This window comes from Thamnophis elegans, chromosome 1 (assembly GCF_009769535.1).
Source record: "Thamnophis elegans isolate rThaEle1 chromosome 1, rThaEle1.pri, whole genome shotgun sequence".
NCBI classification, from domain to species: Eukaryota; Metazoa; Chordata; class Lepidosauria; order Squamata; family Colubridae; genus Thamnophis; species Thamnophis elegans.
In genome coordinates, this window is record NC_045541.1 from 120,768,012 (window position 1) to 120,787,083 (window position 19,072).

Here is a 19,072-nt window from a genome sequence, read left to right on the forward strand (position 1 = left end):
TTAATCATTGCTATTCACAATTCATGCAGTTCTCATGCCATTAATGAGATAAAAATTAGAGATTTTTTTTTCTCTCCCCCTTTTTCTCTGTTTGGGGAAAAATGAACATTCTGCCTAGGCAACCAAGTTAGCTGACTAAATGACTACACGAAGCATGAAAGACATCCTATGCAGCAGTTTTTAAAGATATAAAATGCAGGAAAGGCAACTGCTGCTAAAGAATCATGTTTGCTGACTTCGGTTATTTATTCTAGATAAAAGTACAAAACTAGAAAGAAGCTCTTAACTTCAATACTTATCAATATATTTCTCTTCTTTTCAATGTGAAATAATACTTCAAGATGATGTACGTACATAATGTCTGTTCAAGCTGTTGTATAAAATATAAATGCCCCTTTTAAAAGATATTTTACAAACAGTGTTATGTACAATTGTTTGGTTTTGAATGTCTGGGCTCTGGGAAATGTAGGTTGTATTGTGGAGGTGGAACTGTATGATGGAACATGATCCAAAGAAAACAAAATCAATATGTATATTTTTCTGAAGAAAGACAGATATTAAAAATTGTGAAATTTTAATTTTAATCCAAAAACATATTAAAGACATATTTTACTTCCTTCTCCACACCCTTTAACCTTTTTGAATGAACGACTGCTCCACTGCTTTAAACTTTTATTAATAAAAATCCTCTATGCTTAATTATGTTATTATGCCATATGATAGATAACATTTAGGAATTACCAGAAATGGCATTTAGAACACACAGCCAAATGTTAAGTTAAATATATTCATTAATACAACTCAAAGACAAAATAAAATCCATTTTCATTCAACAAGAAATTAACTTGTTTTTTCCTACCTGGACTACAGTTTGTCATACAGCATAAGTTTAACTTGTGGTAGGTCAAATAAAAGTAAAATAATGGAAACATATAAAGAAATAACTGGCACCGAGTTGAAATAAAGTTATAAGCATATATTTTAAACAATTTCGAAGTGGTAATTTTCTCTTCCCAAACATCTGTCATCAAAATTTTTAGGAGGAAATCCTAAAAGAAAATTTGCTGGCTGCGAGAAAGGGAGGGGTAAAATCTTGCCATTACATTGAAATTAGAGTTATTTATATATAAAAATAAATGTTATGTTCTCATAAGAGCATTAGACAATTATATCTGTGCTTAACAAAACATTGGTCATTCAAGACTACAATAATTAATATTTAAAGGCTTTCAGATTACCAGAATGTACAGAAGAAAATTAATACAAAAATGTAGTTGAAGGGAAATAAGACTGAAAATATTGATTTCTCTATTTGAATAAAAATACTAAGTATTTAAAACTGATAAATACTACCACGGAATGTGCCTGGAAAACAAGGTCCATAACTGCTGAACTGGAAAGTGGAAGAAAGATTTAACAATTTGTACCGTATATTTTGTTAAATATAAACATTTGTTATTTGTACATAAAACTGTTTCCCAAAACTATTTATAAGTAATTTAGTTGCACTTAAAATCAATTTAATTTTTCATATCTGCCAAGACATTAACTTCCTTTAGTTTTCAATCAGCTTTCCCTAGTGCAGGTGTAATTAAGTTTTCTGCCAAATTGATTATTTCAAAGAGTGTTCCCCCCCATCACCTATAGCACAAAATGTACAGAGTGCTGAAGTATGGAGTTTATACTTCTTTCAAAGACCAATCGGAAGGAAAGGCTTTCAGGTTGCAAGAACTCCTTCACCACTTGTCTATGCACTTAAAAAGTAGATTAGGCATGGCTTGCATTGGTCAAATGCCACAGTTCTGACATCTCTTCCACAAGAGGCCTTTCCTATAGGGTGGGTTTTCCCTTCTGCATGCCAAGTGCTTCCATGAATTGGATACTTCCCAGCAACAAAGACTTGTCAGCCCATTTTTGCACTGGGCTTCTTCAACTTGCAGCTTTATGTTTTCCTCCACAGCATCCACAGATTTCGCCACAGTGGTGGCACGCTCTTAGCGGGAGGTAGCAGCACATACATGGCGCAATGAATGACAGAGTGACGAGGGCGAGCCATCGTAGGCAAAACTTGTCGTCACTCGTGTCGCAGGAGCAAGGGTCAGAGAAGTCCCCTTCGGAGTCTGACATGCAGTGGTAGAGCATGCTCTCGGCACAAAGCATGCAGCTAACTTGGTATATGCATCTTCTAATCGGGTCTGGAGCATCTTGGCATTTGCCTCGGCCATTCTCTTCACGGTTAAACCTCTCTTGACAGTATATGCATCGAGAGCGCTCACCATCCTCTTTCCTTTTTTTAGATTTTTTCAATTTGATAGAAGAAGGCTGTGTTTTGAGTACCACAGAACTCTTAGAATCTTTTAGGGAATTCAGTTTAGGCCCATCTCCGGATGGGTAGAGATAGTCCGATTTTTTATGGTCTGCTTTAGGGCAGTGCAGCGAGGAATCTATTTCATCCCTATCCAAGTCATTTTTCCACATATCAGGATGCCGATAGTCTGCATAGCGACGGATTAGAATATCACGAGGGTTTATCCGAACAATTTCTTCTTCGTCCTGAAAAGTGACACTCCTGACTGGCTTCTGGGGTATCTACAAAAAAGAAGACACAGAAGGGAAAAAGGGCCCTTTAATATTACACATAACCATACTGATGACAGAGTGCGTTACTTCAAACAAGCAAAGTATTAAGTCATAATACCTTATGTCTAAAGAGAATCAGTTTTCTTAAACAGCGCAATTTACTGAACATATCTGCCATATTTAATGTTGTTTTTTTTCAACAGTCAAAATAACCAAGCACTGCAGTGCTGATAATCGTTATATTATTAAGTTCACATTCTCTCTCACACAGAACATTTTGAAGTAAAGGACATGTTGAAATATTACAAATTAACAAGAAGGTGATTATTCCAAAGCACAATGTTTTTTAATGAACTTCGTATTCACAACGTCATATCAATCCCTTGAAGGCATCTAAAAATTAGACTGGGATTACATCAAGCTGTGGATGATATGCAGTTCTAACATTATTTTAAAGTGAAGGAGATGGTGGAACTCCCACAGTGAATATCTGGAAATAGGAATCTAAGAAAGATGGGTGAATAATCTGAAGCTTAATCAAGCCAGGATCTCTGCAGATAGTAATTTACATTTATACCTGATGAATTTGCATTTCCTTTGAAAGCCCAAATATGCAACTGGCAAGTGTTCCTAGATTTGGCTCTTTTTGTTGGAAGAGGAAGCATCATCAATGCCATTTATCAGCTTGGACTCCTTGCCATATGTAGTCTTATTTAATGAACTTAATTGCACTGGTGCACAAATTCTGGTTACATCCCAGCTGAATTACAGTAATGCACTGTATATGAGGCTATCCTTTAAAAAAGTGCATAAATTTCAACCTTGTCTGTGTTTGTGTGTACGTATTTCTGTTGTAGTTATATAGACAACTGATTCATATCTGCAGCCAATCCATCATATTGGTATTGAAAATCTGAAAGTAAGCTTATATACAACACCCAAGATTTCCAATCCATCTGTGAAAGTCATCAAGTTGATTATTGAGCACATAGCAATTGTTAATGTGATAATCCTGGAATTACCTCTACTCCCCCCACCCCCACATGGTTTCTTGCTTGCTTCTTAAATACGGCTCTGCATTCTAATTATTTTATTATTATATTCAATAATTATTTTATCTACCGTTTTGAGGATATTAACTGCTTTTTCTGCTATATTCTTTTAAACAGGAAAACTGTTCAATAAATAACGGTAAACAAAATGTAATTAGAGAAAAAAATGCAATTTCAGTAACTGTGTGTACACAGAACATTTATTTATTTAAGAAAATTTATGTAGCTGCCCATATAAACTCTCAATGAACTTATGAAGATAAAACATCTATCATAAAAAATAATAAAAAGCAATCCCTCCCTCCCGCTGGCAACAACAGTCAGTCAATTAACAGACAAATTAAATGTACATATCATCAGCAGAATTTGATAATAATAAAGACAGAATTTTGTGTGAGTGGAAGCTGCATATTGGTATTTCCTCCCTCCATCCCCAGTTGGTTGTGTGCATGCTTAATATCTGACGGATAAAAACTGTCAGTAAAAAAAAATCAGTAAAAGAAACCATCTAATTTTGAAGCATGAAAACCTCTCAAACATGAGTGGATTCAGAAGGCTCACCTCCCCAGCCCCCAGTTTGATCTCTGCCTAAATTTGTAGCAAACATCCACTGCTAAATTAGGAAGGTTGAAAGAATTTGGTCTTAAGTGATTCTCGTTGAGCTAGGCCTAGAACTTTAATCATGTTGCAGAGGTTAAGGTTAGTACAGGTGCAGAAGTAAAAGTAACCTTGGAGCTCAGGCCTGAATTATTTCAAAATGCTTTTAGAAGGAAAAAAAATCCCTTGATTACTTGAAGTACTTGCTTAATAAATACATTAACACTTGTGGTAGGAACTTCAGCCAGGACCAAAGAAGTTGTTCACTTTGCTGGCATCTAATGGAAATCCACAAAACCGAAACAGAAATAACTTTTCTATAGCCTTCTACAGTATTGGCTGGTGATGACAGAAGCATCGTTCACTAAGTAAAGTTTGCTATAACGTTTTAGTTTATAAGCAAAGATTAAAAAGCAAATAGCCGTCTCCCATCCCTGCCAAAGGCAAAGACAAGACACTCCATTATAGGGCAGAGCAACCTTATGTTGGAATATTTGAGATTCACTATGACTTACTTGGCTCAAACTAATGAAAACTACTCTTGCCAAATGGTTCAAACTCGCTACATAATGAGCAAGCTAAATATGGAATTCTTTGGAATATAATTCAAGTTCCATTCTCAATTAAAAGCAGAGCATGCAAATCAAGAGTTGTTTTTTTTTACATATAGTTCTGAATTTTAATTACAGAGTAGTTCAGTCATTACTATGGAAAATCAGTGTGCATGGTACCAAAAAGATTGTTTGATTCATGGATAGAAACTGGCTTACAATGCTGTTCACAATCATATAGCCAGCATAAGTTTGGGCAAGCACAATAGGTATTTGTTCAAATATTTATGGAAGTATGATCTTCACCCAAGAACATAGCTTGCCTAGATTTGAAAGAAAATCAATAAGAAAAAAATAATCTGTGAGATACTTCCACCATGATTCAACACAAGCAGATGCAAAAGAAATAAAACACAGCACCACTATAGAAATATATACTGTACTTATCTTTAAAGACTTATTTCATCAAGTCTTAAAATTAAGCATTTCAGTTCTCTCAGCCTAAAATCAAAATTTCCATAAACATCATGAATTTCATGGCTTGTTAGTAACTCTAAATGATTGCTGATCATGATATTGATGAGATGACAGGCTAGTTCACTGTAAGATAAAGGTAAACATGAAGATTTCCTCTTTCCAGTCAAGTCCAACTCTAGGGGGCAGTGCTCATCTCCATTTCTTAGCTGAGGTAGCCAACATTGCCTGAAGACACTTCCATAATCACATGGCCAGCATGATTTACATGCCGAGGTACACAAAAGTGTTACCTTCCCACCAAAGTGGTACCTAAATATCTACTCACATTTGCATGCCGTCTAATTGTTTAGGTGGAGAGGAGCTGGGGCAAATAAAGGGAGCTCTCCCTGTCATTTCATGAACTGGGTTGTCCGCTTTCCAGCTAACAAGCTCAGCGTCTTTAACCACTGAGCCATTGCACCCCCACAGCTGAGGGGGGGGGAAAAAGGTGAGGGAAAAAACAATGGTTATCTGTCATAGAACGTGAGTAGAGGAATCTCCAATGTATCAATGAATTATGCAAACCAGAGAAGTGAGTTCAAAGCCCCTGCTTCTGCTGTTAAACAAGCAACAGTTACTCATTATGACCAAATCATAGCAAGAATTATGATTTGTTTGAAAGCAGAAACTTCCAGTCTCTTTTGTGACATTTCACATCATTGCAGGGAATCCTCTGTTCCATTATGTCTGAACTGGAACAGTGATATTGCTAGGCAAAATTCTGGTAGCACTTCAGAGGTATCTTTTGACATATTCAATATACAAGTTGTTTTTCATGGATTACCTGGTTTGGCTGGTTGTGGAAGTACAATCTCCTGTTGTTCAAATCTTCAAAGACCGAAGGTCTTATACATAAGGTTTTGTGAGGATCATTGCTTGCTAGAGAGTCATGTTGGAAAATTGGATCTTTCATTAGCAAACTTGATGTATTTTCTGGAATTGCCTGGAAAAGATTATATATTAAAATACATAGGGTTGTTTTTTTCTCTTTCTTTTATCTATATAAATTAAATCCACTTCAATGTTGTTTAGAACTTCAGTTAGTAAACTGCATATGACATTCAAAGTACCCATTTCATACATAATTAAAATGCACCATACATACTATTTTAAATAAATGGAGGTAGCATTATAGCATCAAAATAAAAATAATAACGAATACACTGGAAATCCTTTGTAACCCAAAGCAATGAAAGAGGAAGTGAAAGAAGAAGTGAAAGAAGAAGACAGATTAATTTGAGGAGATCACTCCTTAAAGGTACTTGCTCAGTGCTTTATCAGAGGTGCAAGAAAGGAAGCAACCATTAAGAGCTACATATATCAAAGCCACGCAATATGGGTAGAAGACCATATAATTGTTCTTATATTTGCCACATAGAAAACTGCGCTAGAACTGAATGAGTATTAATCATTTTCCCAAGCCCTGATTAGCATTATGACTGCTTTGCTTGATAATCAAGGATATCAATCAAGAATTCCCCTTGTTCAAGTAGCCAGTAATGGAGTAGAATGATGTAGTTAAAAAGTCTCAATCCTGTAGATCAGAGAGTAGAGATCTAGATATTACTATAAATAGAAGAAACATATCCATTATAACTACTTTAACTCAGATAAATGCCTTGATCATGTCTTAATATATAAGACATCACCTGACAAAGTCCATCTTAAAAGAATATTGTATACTTGCCAGCACTTCCACATTTTCAGTTATTATAATAATCTGGGAATGTATTTATTGTTTGGCCAATAGGCTTCAAAACAATATGGCCTATCTAAGTTCTGAGAAAACTCTATTAATTCAAAGAAGCTGAATAGAAGCTAAAACTTTGATCAATTTACAGTTGTCCAACATCCATATTACAGAACTGAACCCAACCTTTTCAGTAAAAATGTTAAATGTAATTTAAGGTAAAAAGCCAGTTCAAATCAACTCTTGAACATCACAGAGCATAAAATGTTTTTTAAAAAAATAAAAGGGGGAAAAATCACACAGATCATGGATCATGGATATCTTATTTTGTCAGATGAAAAGCAGAGGAACATAGTTTCCAATTAATGCTTTACAAAAAGAAAGAAAGAAAAGCTCATTCATTTAAAATGGGGGGAGGGAGCAGTTTTCTCACATTCCCCCCAAAATTTATCCCAAAATGCATGTGAACTTTCAGAATAGATTTTGAGGATGCCAGAATTTCGAGAAAAAAATAGGCAAAGAAAGTTCCATTCAGAAAACAGAAGTCTTGTGATAGGCCATGAACTCAATTTTTCCAAGGAAAATGTCAATAACTGCTACCAACCTAAGAGACCAAGAAACATAAAAAAGGGTTTCTAGATGCCATAGGTAGGAAAAGTGCCAAGTTTAATACCAAGACCATGTAAGCCTTAATCACCAAAAACCAAATTATTTGAAAAAGCTTTAGACATAGCCTGAAGCTTCTTCACTAGATGTATGATGAATTTCTGAGACACTTCAGACAAACTCTTTGTCTATTCAGGAATACATGGGTACCAAGTCTACATTTTATAACAGAGCTAGTGATATGAAAGTCACCTGTTTCATCAATTATCAAAATGTCTTTATAGCAACGTTCATGTTGTTAACAGAGAACCTTTTCCCTATGCTCTGAGTGTGTGTATGCCCAAAGGACACTTCAATTGCAATTGCCACTGAAGTAAAGCTGTGCAGAACTGAAAAATAGCTGCCATCAGGAAATAAATATTCAAGGTGGGGAATGCTGCTCCATCTGTATGAAAATGATTTTTTTCACAAGTTTTGTTCTCCCAGAATGCAGCTGTTGAAGGCTACTCTATCAGAGCCATTAAGATCAAGTAATTGGCATAGACAAAGGCAGACCGCTTTCTATCAAAATGCAATTGCTTTAATTAAAAAAAATCCTTCAAGGTCAAAATGTTGATTAAAAATTCAATACAAGTGAGGCTAAGACACAGTCCTATTTGTGATATTGTCCCATTGAAGGAAATCTAGCTGCATTTAGGATCTTATTACTATAGGCAGTAGTTGTGCTCAATTCAGCAGCATACATAGACATTACTCTACTTACAATCTTTTGATGATACAAACAAACCTGTCTGCAACTCCAACCTAAAAGGTCCTGGATTGTTAGTTTACAGGATGCCACATAGGCATGTTTGTTTGGACTTGCAAACAAAATGGACTTACAAGCAGCCTCCTGAATGTAGCAATAGCACTTAAGACATTATACCACTTCATAGTGCTTTACAGCCCTCTACAGACGGTGTACAGAGTCAGCATATTATCCCTAACAATCGGGATTCTCATTTTACCCACCTCGGAAAGATAGAAGGCTGAGTCAACCTTGAGTCTGGTGAGAGTCAAACTGCCAAATTGCAGGCAGCTGGCAGTCAGCAGAATTAGCTGCAGTACTACATTATAACCACTGCGCCATCCCGGCTGTCTGCACATTAAATTGGACAGATCCAGTTTATAAACATTGGCCATTCCTGAGAATGTGCAATATAATTACTCTGCACTGTGACAACATATTGATCTATATGGTTTTAAGCATCAGGAACAGCTACAGTAATGTAAAGCAATTTATTTACTCTCCATTTTAGACTACTATGAATTTACATGGGTTCATTCCTAAAAAAATAAAATAAAGTTAATAAAACAGTAATAGAACAAAAAATTAATCAGGAAACATAATTCCAACAAGACGCCAACACAAGTTGTTATTATAGTAAAAACGAAGCCAAAACAAACATTTTTATAGTAAAATTACAAAAAAAAGTCACTGCATTAATGTTCATTATTGTCTCTATCTCACTGTACTCAAACAGATATACAAATGTCTGATTCTTTTCTACTTGCAAAGCAATTACACACCTATATTCAATATCTTCAACTGCAGCACTGGTATAAACTATCCATTATCACCTGTAAAGGAAGTTATACCAATTTTAATGCATAGTGTAAACCTGGTTTGCTCTCAGCTGCTGGCATAAAAATTACTGTTCTATGGTTGCTAAGACATACTTTGACTTTTTTCCAAGGCTATTAAAACATTTCTGTGTGCACAAGCAAAAGGATGCTGGATAAAGGAGTAATAAAATGATTCCAGCTGTAGCAGTCCAGCAGAACTCAAAGCTGGAAGACAGCTGCAGATAAAATAAAAAACAGATTGGATGTGCTCTTCTTCAAACCTCCTCTCCATACTTTTCCCAGGATGAAGTTCCGAGGAGAGAACATTGTGCTCTCCTGCAAATCATGTTAAGAAAGTAATTTAAGAAGTGAAATGAAAATAAGGGATACCAGCGCTGCACTTGTTTACCTTTTACAGGATTTTCCACATTTCCCAAAAGCATTTTATTCATCAGCCCCCTTTTCTTTAGAATACATTTTAAAAAGATTAAGAACATGAACATCAAATTTGAAATCATCCCCGCTTTGTGATTTCACAGACAGCAGCAATTGCTTTCAATACCAACAACGGATTCTCTTCAATTAGTTGCATTCTTCTTGCCCATCTTCCTGAATAGCTTCAGAAGCAGTCTATGGTCTATGAAATATTTTATGTAGCCATTTAAAACAGAATGTTTCCCACATAAAGCATCTGCTAAAAGCATGAGGGAACCATCGATAACAGCAGTTTCTGTTTTTCAGGATCCAAGTGCATGCACATTATCAAAGCTGCCACCTTTTGTCTACTTTATTTCACTGGACTTCTTTCACAATGTGGGTTTACTGTCATGTAAGCAGGGGTGGGCTGCTCCAGGTTCGCCCGGGTGAAGATTTTGCATGGTTCAGCAAACCCCAAAAACCCACTCCTGTCTGGCCCCACCCATCCCACTACTCCTAGGAGTCTCCACGCAGCCCATTTTGGATGCCAGGTAAGTGCAGGGCCCCTACAGAGGCCTGAGGAGGGCAAAAAATGGGCTTCCTGGAGGCTCTGGAAGCCTAGAAATGTGCCTCTTTCCGGCCTCCAGGGAGCCTCCAGAGCTTGGGGGAGGCTGTTTTCACCCTCCCGGAGGCTCGAAAAAAGCCTTTGGAGCCCAGGGAGGGTGAAAAATGTGCCTCCTGGAAGCTCCTCTGGAGCCTGGGGAGGGCAAAAACACTCCCCCACTGTGATGCAGGAGGCCAACTACACCACGCCAGTGGTGGGTTGCAGGCAGTACGCCCCAGTATGGACGTACCGGAGCCTGCACGGAGCACCAGGTACCACCTGCCCGAGCTCCTTACCTGTCCTTTAAAGCCTTTGGCACCTCCGCGCACATCACCTGCGTGACACTCCACTGAGCAGCTGGAGCGTCGCAAGGTTTGCAGAGGTGTTGCTGGCAGGTATGATGCATGCGCGCGCTGCGCACATCCATGTGGATGCCACTGAGCCCGTTCCAACCATACCGGTTGGAATGGGATCCAGAACCCACCATTGGACCACGCCCACCAAGCAATCAGACAGAGAACCCATTGCTAAAATTTTCGAAGCCCACCCTGCATGTAAGGATATTCAGAATCATGGCCTAAGGTTTCTGTTGCTGATCAAATCAGTGAGAATCTCTTTACAAACAAGGCCAATTCTATTTTTATGCAATAAGTTACCTCTCAATCAAACAGTAATACTGTAAGAGAGCACTCACTTCAGATGCTTAAGAAGATTAAGCCAATTCCTTAGGAGTACAAGCAGAGTATGATGTCTTGCTGTTTTCTGGCATACTCAGAAAGCAAGCTGAAAATAGAAATTCTCCTGTCCCAACCACTAAAAGCCACACATGAAAACAGCCTTTATTTCACAACAGCTGGCCAGCATTTTATGATAGGATTCATAAGTAACTCCCTTATCCAGATGTTCAGAGAACAGGGTTGTCCCTCCTGCGAATATGCCTTTAGCAGCACCCCTTTACTATAGTTATAGAAAGACACTGTTTCCCAAGTTTTATAGATCACAAACTGAATTTACACAAATCCTCACATCTTTCTTCCCACAAACATGGATAGTGGGATTCATGAAGATGCAACCAAGTAGTTAAGGAGAATTTTTTTTTTCTTTTAAGTTACGGCTCTTAATTTATAGGAAGCCTTACGAAAAGCTTCACTAAATCACCTCTATTTATTGCATAAAGAGATTAAAAATGCCAGATCAATCCCTCTACTTTTGACTGAATATCAGTTTAATCAAACTATATATTTAAAATGACTTCAGAGTAAAATCCTACACAGTATCCTTATACTGATGCACTTTTAAGAAATCACATGTTAAGGCTTTCAGATACCAGATTCAAATGGTAGAAAGCACTCTTCCAACGTTAAACCACTCAGCAGATTTTAGTGACATGTTTTTAAGTGGGTTTCAAGTGTCACATGTACGGCTGCTAGCTGCAGATGTTTGATGTAACAGAGAATGTAAAGAAAAAAAGAAGAAATGCTTTTCTAGATTCTCCACTGAGAGAGGATCTGCTTTTAATTTTATTAGCCCTGAAAATCCTATCTATTGGAACATCGTTTCTTTAGCAATGTACTCCTTTGGGAACTTCTGTTCTTGCAAGTGTGGCTTGCCAGAAGTAGTTTACAGAGGCCTTACAAAATCAGGAAACCTACATTTCTCTTGGCTTTGTGAACAGGAGGCAATTTTTACACCATGAAGATTGTTTGATTATTGTTTGAGGCAGGTTGAAAATCCAACAGGGATTACCAAAATAGTGTACAATTTACTATTTATCAACCCTACACTTTTTTTCTTAATATCTTTTTCTAATTTAACCGTTTTATCCCTCAACAATATATGAGCATTCAGAATTGGGCTATCTGACAGTAATAATCACGTTTTAACTGTATTACTGGGATATTTTTAAATAGGTAGTCCTCGATTTACAACAATACATTTAGTGACCATTCAAAATTACAACAGCACTGAAAAATGTGACTTACGATTATTTTTTACACTTACGACTTTTGTGGCATCCCCATGGTCACATGATCAAAATTCAAATGCTTTGGCATGTGACTCATATTTATGAGTGTTGCAGTGTCCTGGAGTCATGTGATCACCGTTTGCGATCTTCTGACAAGCAAAGTCAATGGCCAAGTCAGGTTCACTTAATAACTCTGTTACTAATGTAACAACTGCAGTTATTCACTTAACAACTGTGGCAAGAAAGGTCATAAAATGGGGCAAATTCACTTCACAAATGTCTCACTTAAAAACAGAAATTTTGGGCTCAATTGTGGTTGTAAGTCAAGAACTACCTGTAATCAATCCAAAACTGATTTTGGTTTTCCAGATACACATTACATCAACAGCTCAGTCATTTTCTAATAAACTAAGATTCCTGGTTCTTTATTCAGTACTTTCAGCTGAATTCTCAGCCAAAAACAAAAATGTCTCTTATCATTCCAAGTTCATAGCCTTCTACTTGGCAGGATTTCATTTCATTCCATTTCTATTACTCCGGTTCCAGTTCTTCCTGTGCAACTTCCTGGTCCTTCTTCTGTACTCATAACAACTTCCAAATTAATGTTGTCTATTTCAAGACTCAGGCTTCCTTTCTAAAACAAATGCTTCAACATTATTAAATTAAAACCAGCTTGATCAATTACATTAGTGCTTCCTTCCAACTCAATGTTTCTTTTTAATACAATGCTTTATCAACACAATTGTAACTTAGTGACTGGAAGTATTCATACTGCTATGCAACGTGCTCATTTTAAATATTATTTTCTTTTGTGGTTTTGTTCTTTGTACATTTTATATTACAATTCCAATTTCTTTGAGCAGTCTCTCAAAAGATTGCTGCATTATATTTCCTTTATATTTTAGTATCTGCATATGCTGACCAAAATATGTATATTTTATTTTAATACTGGTACAAGGTCATTGATTTTCAGATAACAGATAAGTCATGCTACGCTATTCACACTACTTGACATACATACTCAAAGAAAAGACATAAGGGTACTCTGCTCTTCAAAATCTAGACAAGCAATTATATTTCCAAGTTTGCACTTCTCTTTATATATAAAACACAGTAGAAAAGAACTTTCTTAATCTCTGAAGGCTGCAGAAAGCATGAACAATAAAGGTATGATATCACTTAAATGGGTGGTCCAAAATATTTGGCACAACTTACACTTGAGATGTTACAAATTAAGCTTCAAAGAAGCCTACAGATTTCCCCCCTCATTTTCCCCACCACAAGGAAGTAATCACCCAATAATTTTGAGGCAATTAAGGTGTGATTCTTGTCTTAACAGCTTCCCAGAGCTTTAAAATACATCCCCCCTATTTTTTTAAAACACCCCCCCCCCAGCCAGTGGGGGCAAATTATAACTATCAATATTTCATTCCTGAATTTCAGCAGAATATCTGGAAGGCACAAAATGGTTGTGACCTCTGGCTGCCTGCTCTTCAGCCAAGGCAATGAAAATTGCAGTCGTAAGTTATCTTACCAGGAAGTTAATGTGATTGCTTCTTTATAAAGGTTTGCCCTGCAAATACATGTGATCTATTGGTGAACTATGAACACACATACACCCACAATCACCCTTTAGTCCAATACTCTAATCCATATTCAGATGTCTGTTTTAGAACTAATGAGAAATCAATGAATTCACTAACCCTGAAAGCGTGGATTCAAGTGAAAACTGTGGAAAGGCAGATACTCAGCCCAAGACTTCTTTTCCTTTTCAAATAATTTGACCTCTATAGCTTTATTCCTCTAGGACTGATTGGCAATCAAACCAGTCAGTCCTAGAGGAGATCAACCCTGACTGCTCTTTAGGAGGCCAGATCCTGAAGATGAAACTCAAATAGTTTGGACACCTAATGAGAAGGAAGGACTCACTGGAGAAAGCCTAATGCTGGGAATTATTGGGGGCAAAAGAAGAAAGGGACGACAGAGAATGAGGTGGCTGGATGGATTCACCGAAGCAGTGGTATGAGCTTAAATGGACTCCTGAAGATGGTAGAGGACAGAAAGACCCTGAGGAGCATTGTCCATTGGGTTGCAATGGGTCGGACACAACTTCACAACTAACAACAACAAATAGGTTATATTTGATGAACTGTAAAATCATTCATGTTGGACAGACTACTTTGAAAACCTTGATTTAAAACGCTTGTTCACTTGCCTGAAACATATATTTTCTTTCCAGATATCACCACTAAGAAAGTTTCAAATTTGGAAATAAGCTTCAATTTGTTACCAGGCTTGCTATGAAAATTTGTTCTAAGTTACTGGCTTTGTCTTTGTTCTAATAACTCTGCCAATTTTTTGCTTATTTAACATTAGTTGTTTGTTGCTTTTTGGAAGAAGGTACTTTTGTCAAAGATTCATTATTTGAGTTTTTTTTTCTCTTGATACCATATATGCAAACAGGAAAACAGATAAAAAGTTCAGGATATTTATTAAAAGAAAATTTTGATTTCCTTTGTTGTGTGTAGGTGTGTGTGTGTTTTTTTCTTTTTGCCTTGTGACTTATATACTGTGTTCCAAACCAGAATGACTAGTTTGGGTAAGGAAATGTTGTATCTGTAGCTAAACAAGGAAAACTCTCTTGACACAAGTCAGGCTCCATGCCTTACCAATTTATTCTAAAAAATGGAGAAACAAGCACTGGTAAGCACTAGTATCGTTTTACTTAGAAGATTTGTAGAGATGCCATACTACCCTGAACGCGCCCGATCCTATCTGATTTCAGAAGCTAAGCAGGGTCAGGACTGGTTAGTACTTGGATAGGAGACCGCCTGAGAATACCAGGTGCTGTACTAGGCAGGAGACTGGACTAGAAGACCTCCAAGGTACCTTCCAATTCTGTTATTCTATTCTGTTCTACTAGATGATTAGTTGTTAATTATGGGGTTCAGCCAATAATGCAAATGGAAGAATGTTACAGATATTCCACATTCACTTTTTGAATAGTAAAAATGGTGGCTGTGAGTAGCCAGGTTTTGAAGGATGCCTACCTGTTTAGAAAAAAAAAACATGCAAACATTCGTGGATGTATTAACATGCTAGAAATTTTAAAAAGGATGGCAGAAGCAATTCTCTGTGGACATATGCAACTTGCTTTCAAAAACACAAACATGTTGCAAGGTTCATTTGCTTATTGAGGAAAGAAAGCAGTACCAAAAACAAAGAGAGCTACAGGAGATCCACAGCGGTTCAGGATCTTGGGAGAAATCTTGCATTGCCCAGAGTAGTAAGGACATAAAGAGATCCCCTGGCAAATTACGCTCAATTATCATACTAGTGTACACTTGGTTCATACAATAAGAGTAGCAAGAAGAGACAGCCCTTTTGTGGAAGCAGGTGTCAGCAGTAAATCTTATCGCTCCAAAAATGTTAAATGCTTTCTCAGGAATTGGTTTGCTCAACAGAAGGCTACACAGACATAACTCAGCTGGATTATTTTCTTTACAGAAGGAAACAATGAAGTTGTATACACAAAGATTTGCCCACTGCAGTCTTCATATGGGTCACTGCCCCAGGGTTTAAATTATAGATCTTTTCCAACCCATGTTTCACAGTCAGATTCTCTCGATGGTGTTTGGAAGGATGGTTGTTTTCCTTAATGAAATCCATAAACTTTATTCCTGTACATCCCTAATTTTTAATCAAATTCTGGCAAGTTTAAAAAGCAAGAGCTTCATATTGCTTTTGTTCTTAGATAATCCTGACTATTGGCAGAACCATCTCAGAATGAACCTGGGACATTAGTATACATGAAATAAAACAAAAACAAAAAACTTTTTCTGAATACAGGTAGTCCTCGACTTAACAACAGTATATTTAGTGACTGTTCAAAGTTACAATGGCCCTGAAAAAAGGGACTTATGATCATTTTTCATACTTAGGATGGTTGCAGCATCCTTACGGTCAGGTGAATTACAGTCGGATGCTTGATGACTGGTTCATATTTATGACAATCATCTTTTGTGACCACCTGACAAGTAGAGTCAATGGGGAAGGCAGGTTTACTTAACATCTGTGTTACTAATTTAACAACTGCAGTGATTCACTTAACAAATGTGGCAAGAATAGTTGTAAAATAGGGGGAAAACTCACTTAACAAATTTATCACTTAGCAACATAAATTCTGGGCTCAATTGTGGTCATAGGTTGAGGACTACCTGCATTCGAAACAAGTGCACTAGGAAGTTTAGACTGAACCAAGCCCAGCTTTTACAATGTTGTTTTTGTAAATTCCTGACTGACAGCAATCCGCTCTGATAGGAGGGCACCAAGCAGACATTTTTGAAGAAAAAAAACACTGCTGCTTTGGGGCCAAACCTTAATTCTGAAAACACAATATCTGACAATCTTGCCTTGTTAAATCCTGTATTCCTCCCACATCCATAACCATATGTTGCTACTATCCCAGTTTCAGCATCTTTTTCTGTCAATGAATCATTTCTTTTCAGGGATTAGAAAAGTTAATAATTAGCTTGTAGAGCCTGTCACTCGTGTGTCTGCAAAACCATGCTGATTCATTAACAGCTTTCCTTGGGACAGGTAATAGTTGTACAGTCCCAGAGATGTCCACCAGCCTTGTCTCAAGGCAAGACTCTCCCAAAACTAGCTATCGACAGATAAAAATGAATACAAGCATGTCTTTTAGATTAAGACTTATTGTAATTTCAGCCAACACAATTAACATAATGAACTGGAAAACACTTACTGGAAAGCCATCTGCAGGCACTTCGATTTCATCATGTGAGGTCAAACAACCTATGGGTGAAAGGCACAAACATAAAATTTCACTTTTATTTGTTTTCCAGAGTTTCTCACTAAGCATAGCGCAACGACTTTATAAAGAACAATATTTATATCATATTAATCAGTGGTGGGTTTCAAATTTTTTTCAAACCTACTCTGTGGGTGTGGCCTCCTTTGTGGGAGTGGCTTGCCGGCCATGCGACCTGGTGGGAGTGGCTTGCTGGCCATGTGTTCTCTCTCTCTCTCTCTCTCTCTCTCTCCCCTTTCTGTCCCTTTTTCCTTTTTTTCTTTCATCTCTCACTTTTTCTTTCTTTTTTATTTCTTTCTTCCTTTCTTTCTTTGTGTGTGTGTGTGTGTGTGTGTGTGTGTGTGTGTGTGTGTGTTTCAAAAAAAATTGGAACCTCTTCTGTAGGTGTGGCCTGCTTTCCGGGTCCACTGGTGGAACCTCTTCTAATCGGTTCGGTAGATTTGACGAACCGGTTCTACTGAACTGGTGCGAACTGATAGGAACCCACCTCTGATCTTAATACAGGATATAATAAAACACATTATGTGAGGAAACACTTTAGACAGTAGTGTATTTTGTTTCCATATCCCTTTCTTGCTAGAAAACAGGAATAGATCTATTTTAATACACTGATTTTGAATGGTGATTGCTCTGTTCCCAGATGTCCTGGTCTTTGAGGCCAAGGGACAGTAAACACGTTAACAAAGTTTGAAACAAGGACCAAAGCACATCAGATGCCATGGTATGTTTACAAACTGGTTCGCATGCAGTGTATGGACATTGCTCCATTCTGTAGAAGGGGCCGGTGAGAACTAAGTATTTTTTGAAATAAAGTAAAACTTTGATAACTACAGAAATTTGCAAAGGTTTTTTTCCCCCCAAATAAGATCTGGACTTTATTATTGTTAAACATACTGTTCTTTTTTTTCCCTTCAAGACTTAAGGCAAGTTTTCTTTCTGCATATGTGCACATATATTTTAGTGATACATTTCGGCTTTCATTCTTTAAAACTGTCAGTAAGTGGGTTGGTGAGAGCAGATGAATGAACAACTAAAAAGAAAAAAAAAAAGGGAGGTGTAAGCTTTCCAAACAAAACAATGCCTGAATAATGCATACCTTGAGATATATCTTCAACAGCCCTACGAATTCCTCTATCGAATGCTCTTGCATCAGCGGGACTTTGAAATGTGAGGCCAAATTTTTTTTCATCAATCTTCCAGTGGTGAAAAGTTGGCGTAACCTTATTGTAAATAAGCTCCTTCTTTAACGTACATTCCAAAACCACCTGAAAATAAACCAAGTTAAAAGAAGAGGTTACTATACAGGACCTTTGTGTCTTTGTGTATTTAAACAATTTTTGTTCAAAAAAATCAAAGCTTTTCACAGAAAACAAAAAGGGAAAAAACTCATAGCAAAGAAGATTTTAATTAGTAACATATAGAATGTAAATTTAATCACAAAGCTCTAAAAGCTAGCCCTGAAAACATATCAGATTAACAACCTATTCTACATATCCCAAAATTTAATTAATGTGAAATCAAAAGCAGAAACAGAAATATTTACACAAAGAAAAAGGAAGCTTTATAAAGGGGAACCATCATCAAGATATCCTTGGTTTTTCGCCCCTTCCAGCAAGTTTGGCTATACCTGAACACAAGGGCAACAGTCTGTAAAGTGAACTGATTATGGACTATTCAGGTATGTAAGTAAACAAGTAAACAGGATTTGAAAATGACATCTTTCACAAGTAATACAATATTGGAATAGATTTCTTTATATGACCGTTTGATATTCCTGCTTTGCAAGCAGCATTGGTTGGCAGTTTGACTCAAGAATATTATTTGTGTATTTATTTGTATACTGCTTTTATTTTTTTATTTTTTTAAGGGATACAGTGGCTTAGTGGCTAAGATGCTGAGCTTGTCGATCAGAAAGGTCAGCAGTTCAGCAGTTCGAATCCCTACCGCCGCGTAACGGAGTGAGCTCCCATTATTGTCCCAGCTTCTTCCAACCTAGCAGTTCGAAAGCATGTAAAAATGCAAGTAGAAAAATAGGGATCACCTTTGGTGGGAAGGTA

General features: G+C 37.0%; 1 protein-coding gene and 1 pseudogene across 1 annotated transcript in view; one reads left to right on the top strand and one right to left on the bottom strand.

Moving 5' to 3' along the window:
* Positions 1–557: 557 nt before the first annotated feature.
* SPRED1 (sprouty related EVH1 domain containing 1) overlaps positions 558–19,072 on the bottom strand; it is a 78,465-nt gene continuing 59,950 nt past the window's right edge. Inside the window, exons 3-6 of the mRNA XM_032229991.1 lie at positions 18,112–18,280; positions 16,950–16,999; positions 6,081–6,239; positions 558–2,589 (exon numbers count right to left, since the gene is read on the bottom strand). Coding sequence (XP_032085882.1) covers positions 1,930–2,589; positions 6,081–6,239; positions 16,950–16,999; positions 18,112–18,280 — 1,038 coding nt within the window. The 3' untranslated portion in view covers positions 558–1,929. The remainder of the gene's footprint in view (positions 2,590–6,080; positions 6,240–16,949; positions 17,000–18,111; positions 18,281–19,072) is intronic.
* Positions 14,922–15,040, top strand: LOC116523754 (annotated as a pseudogene).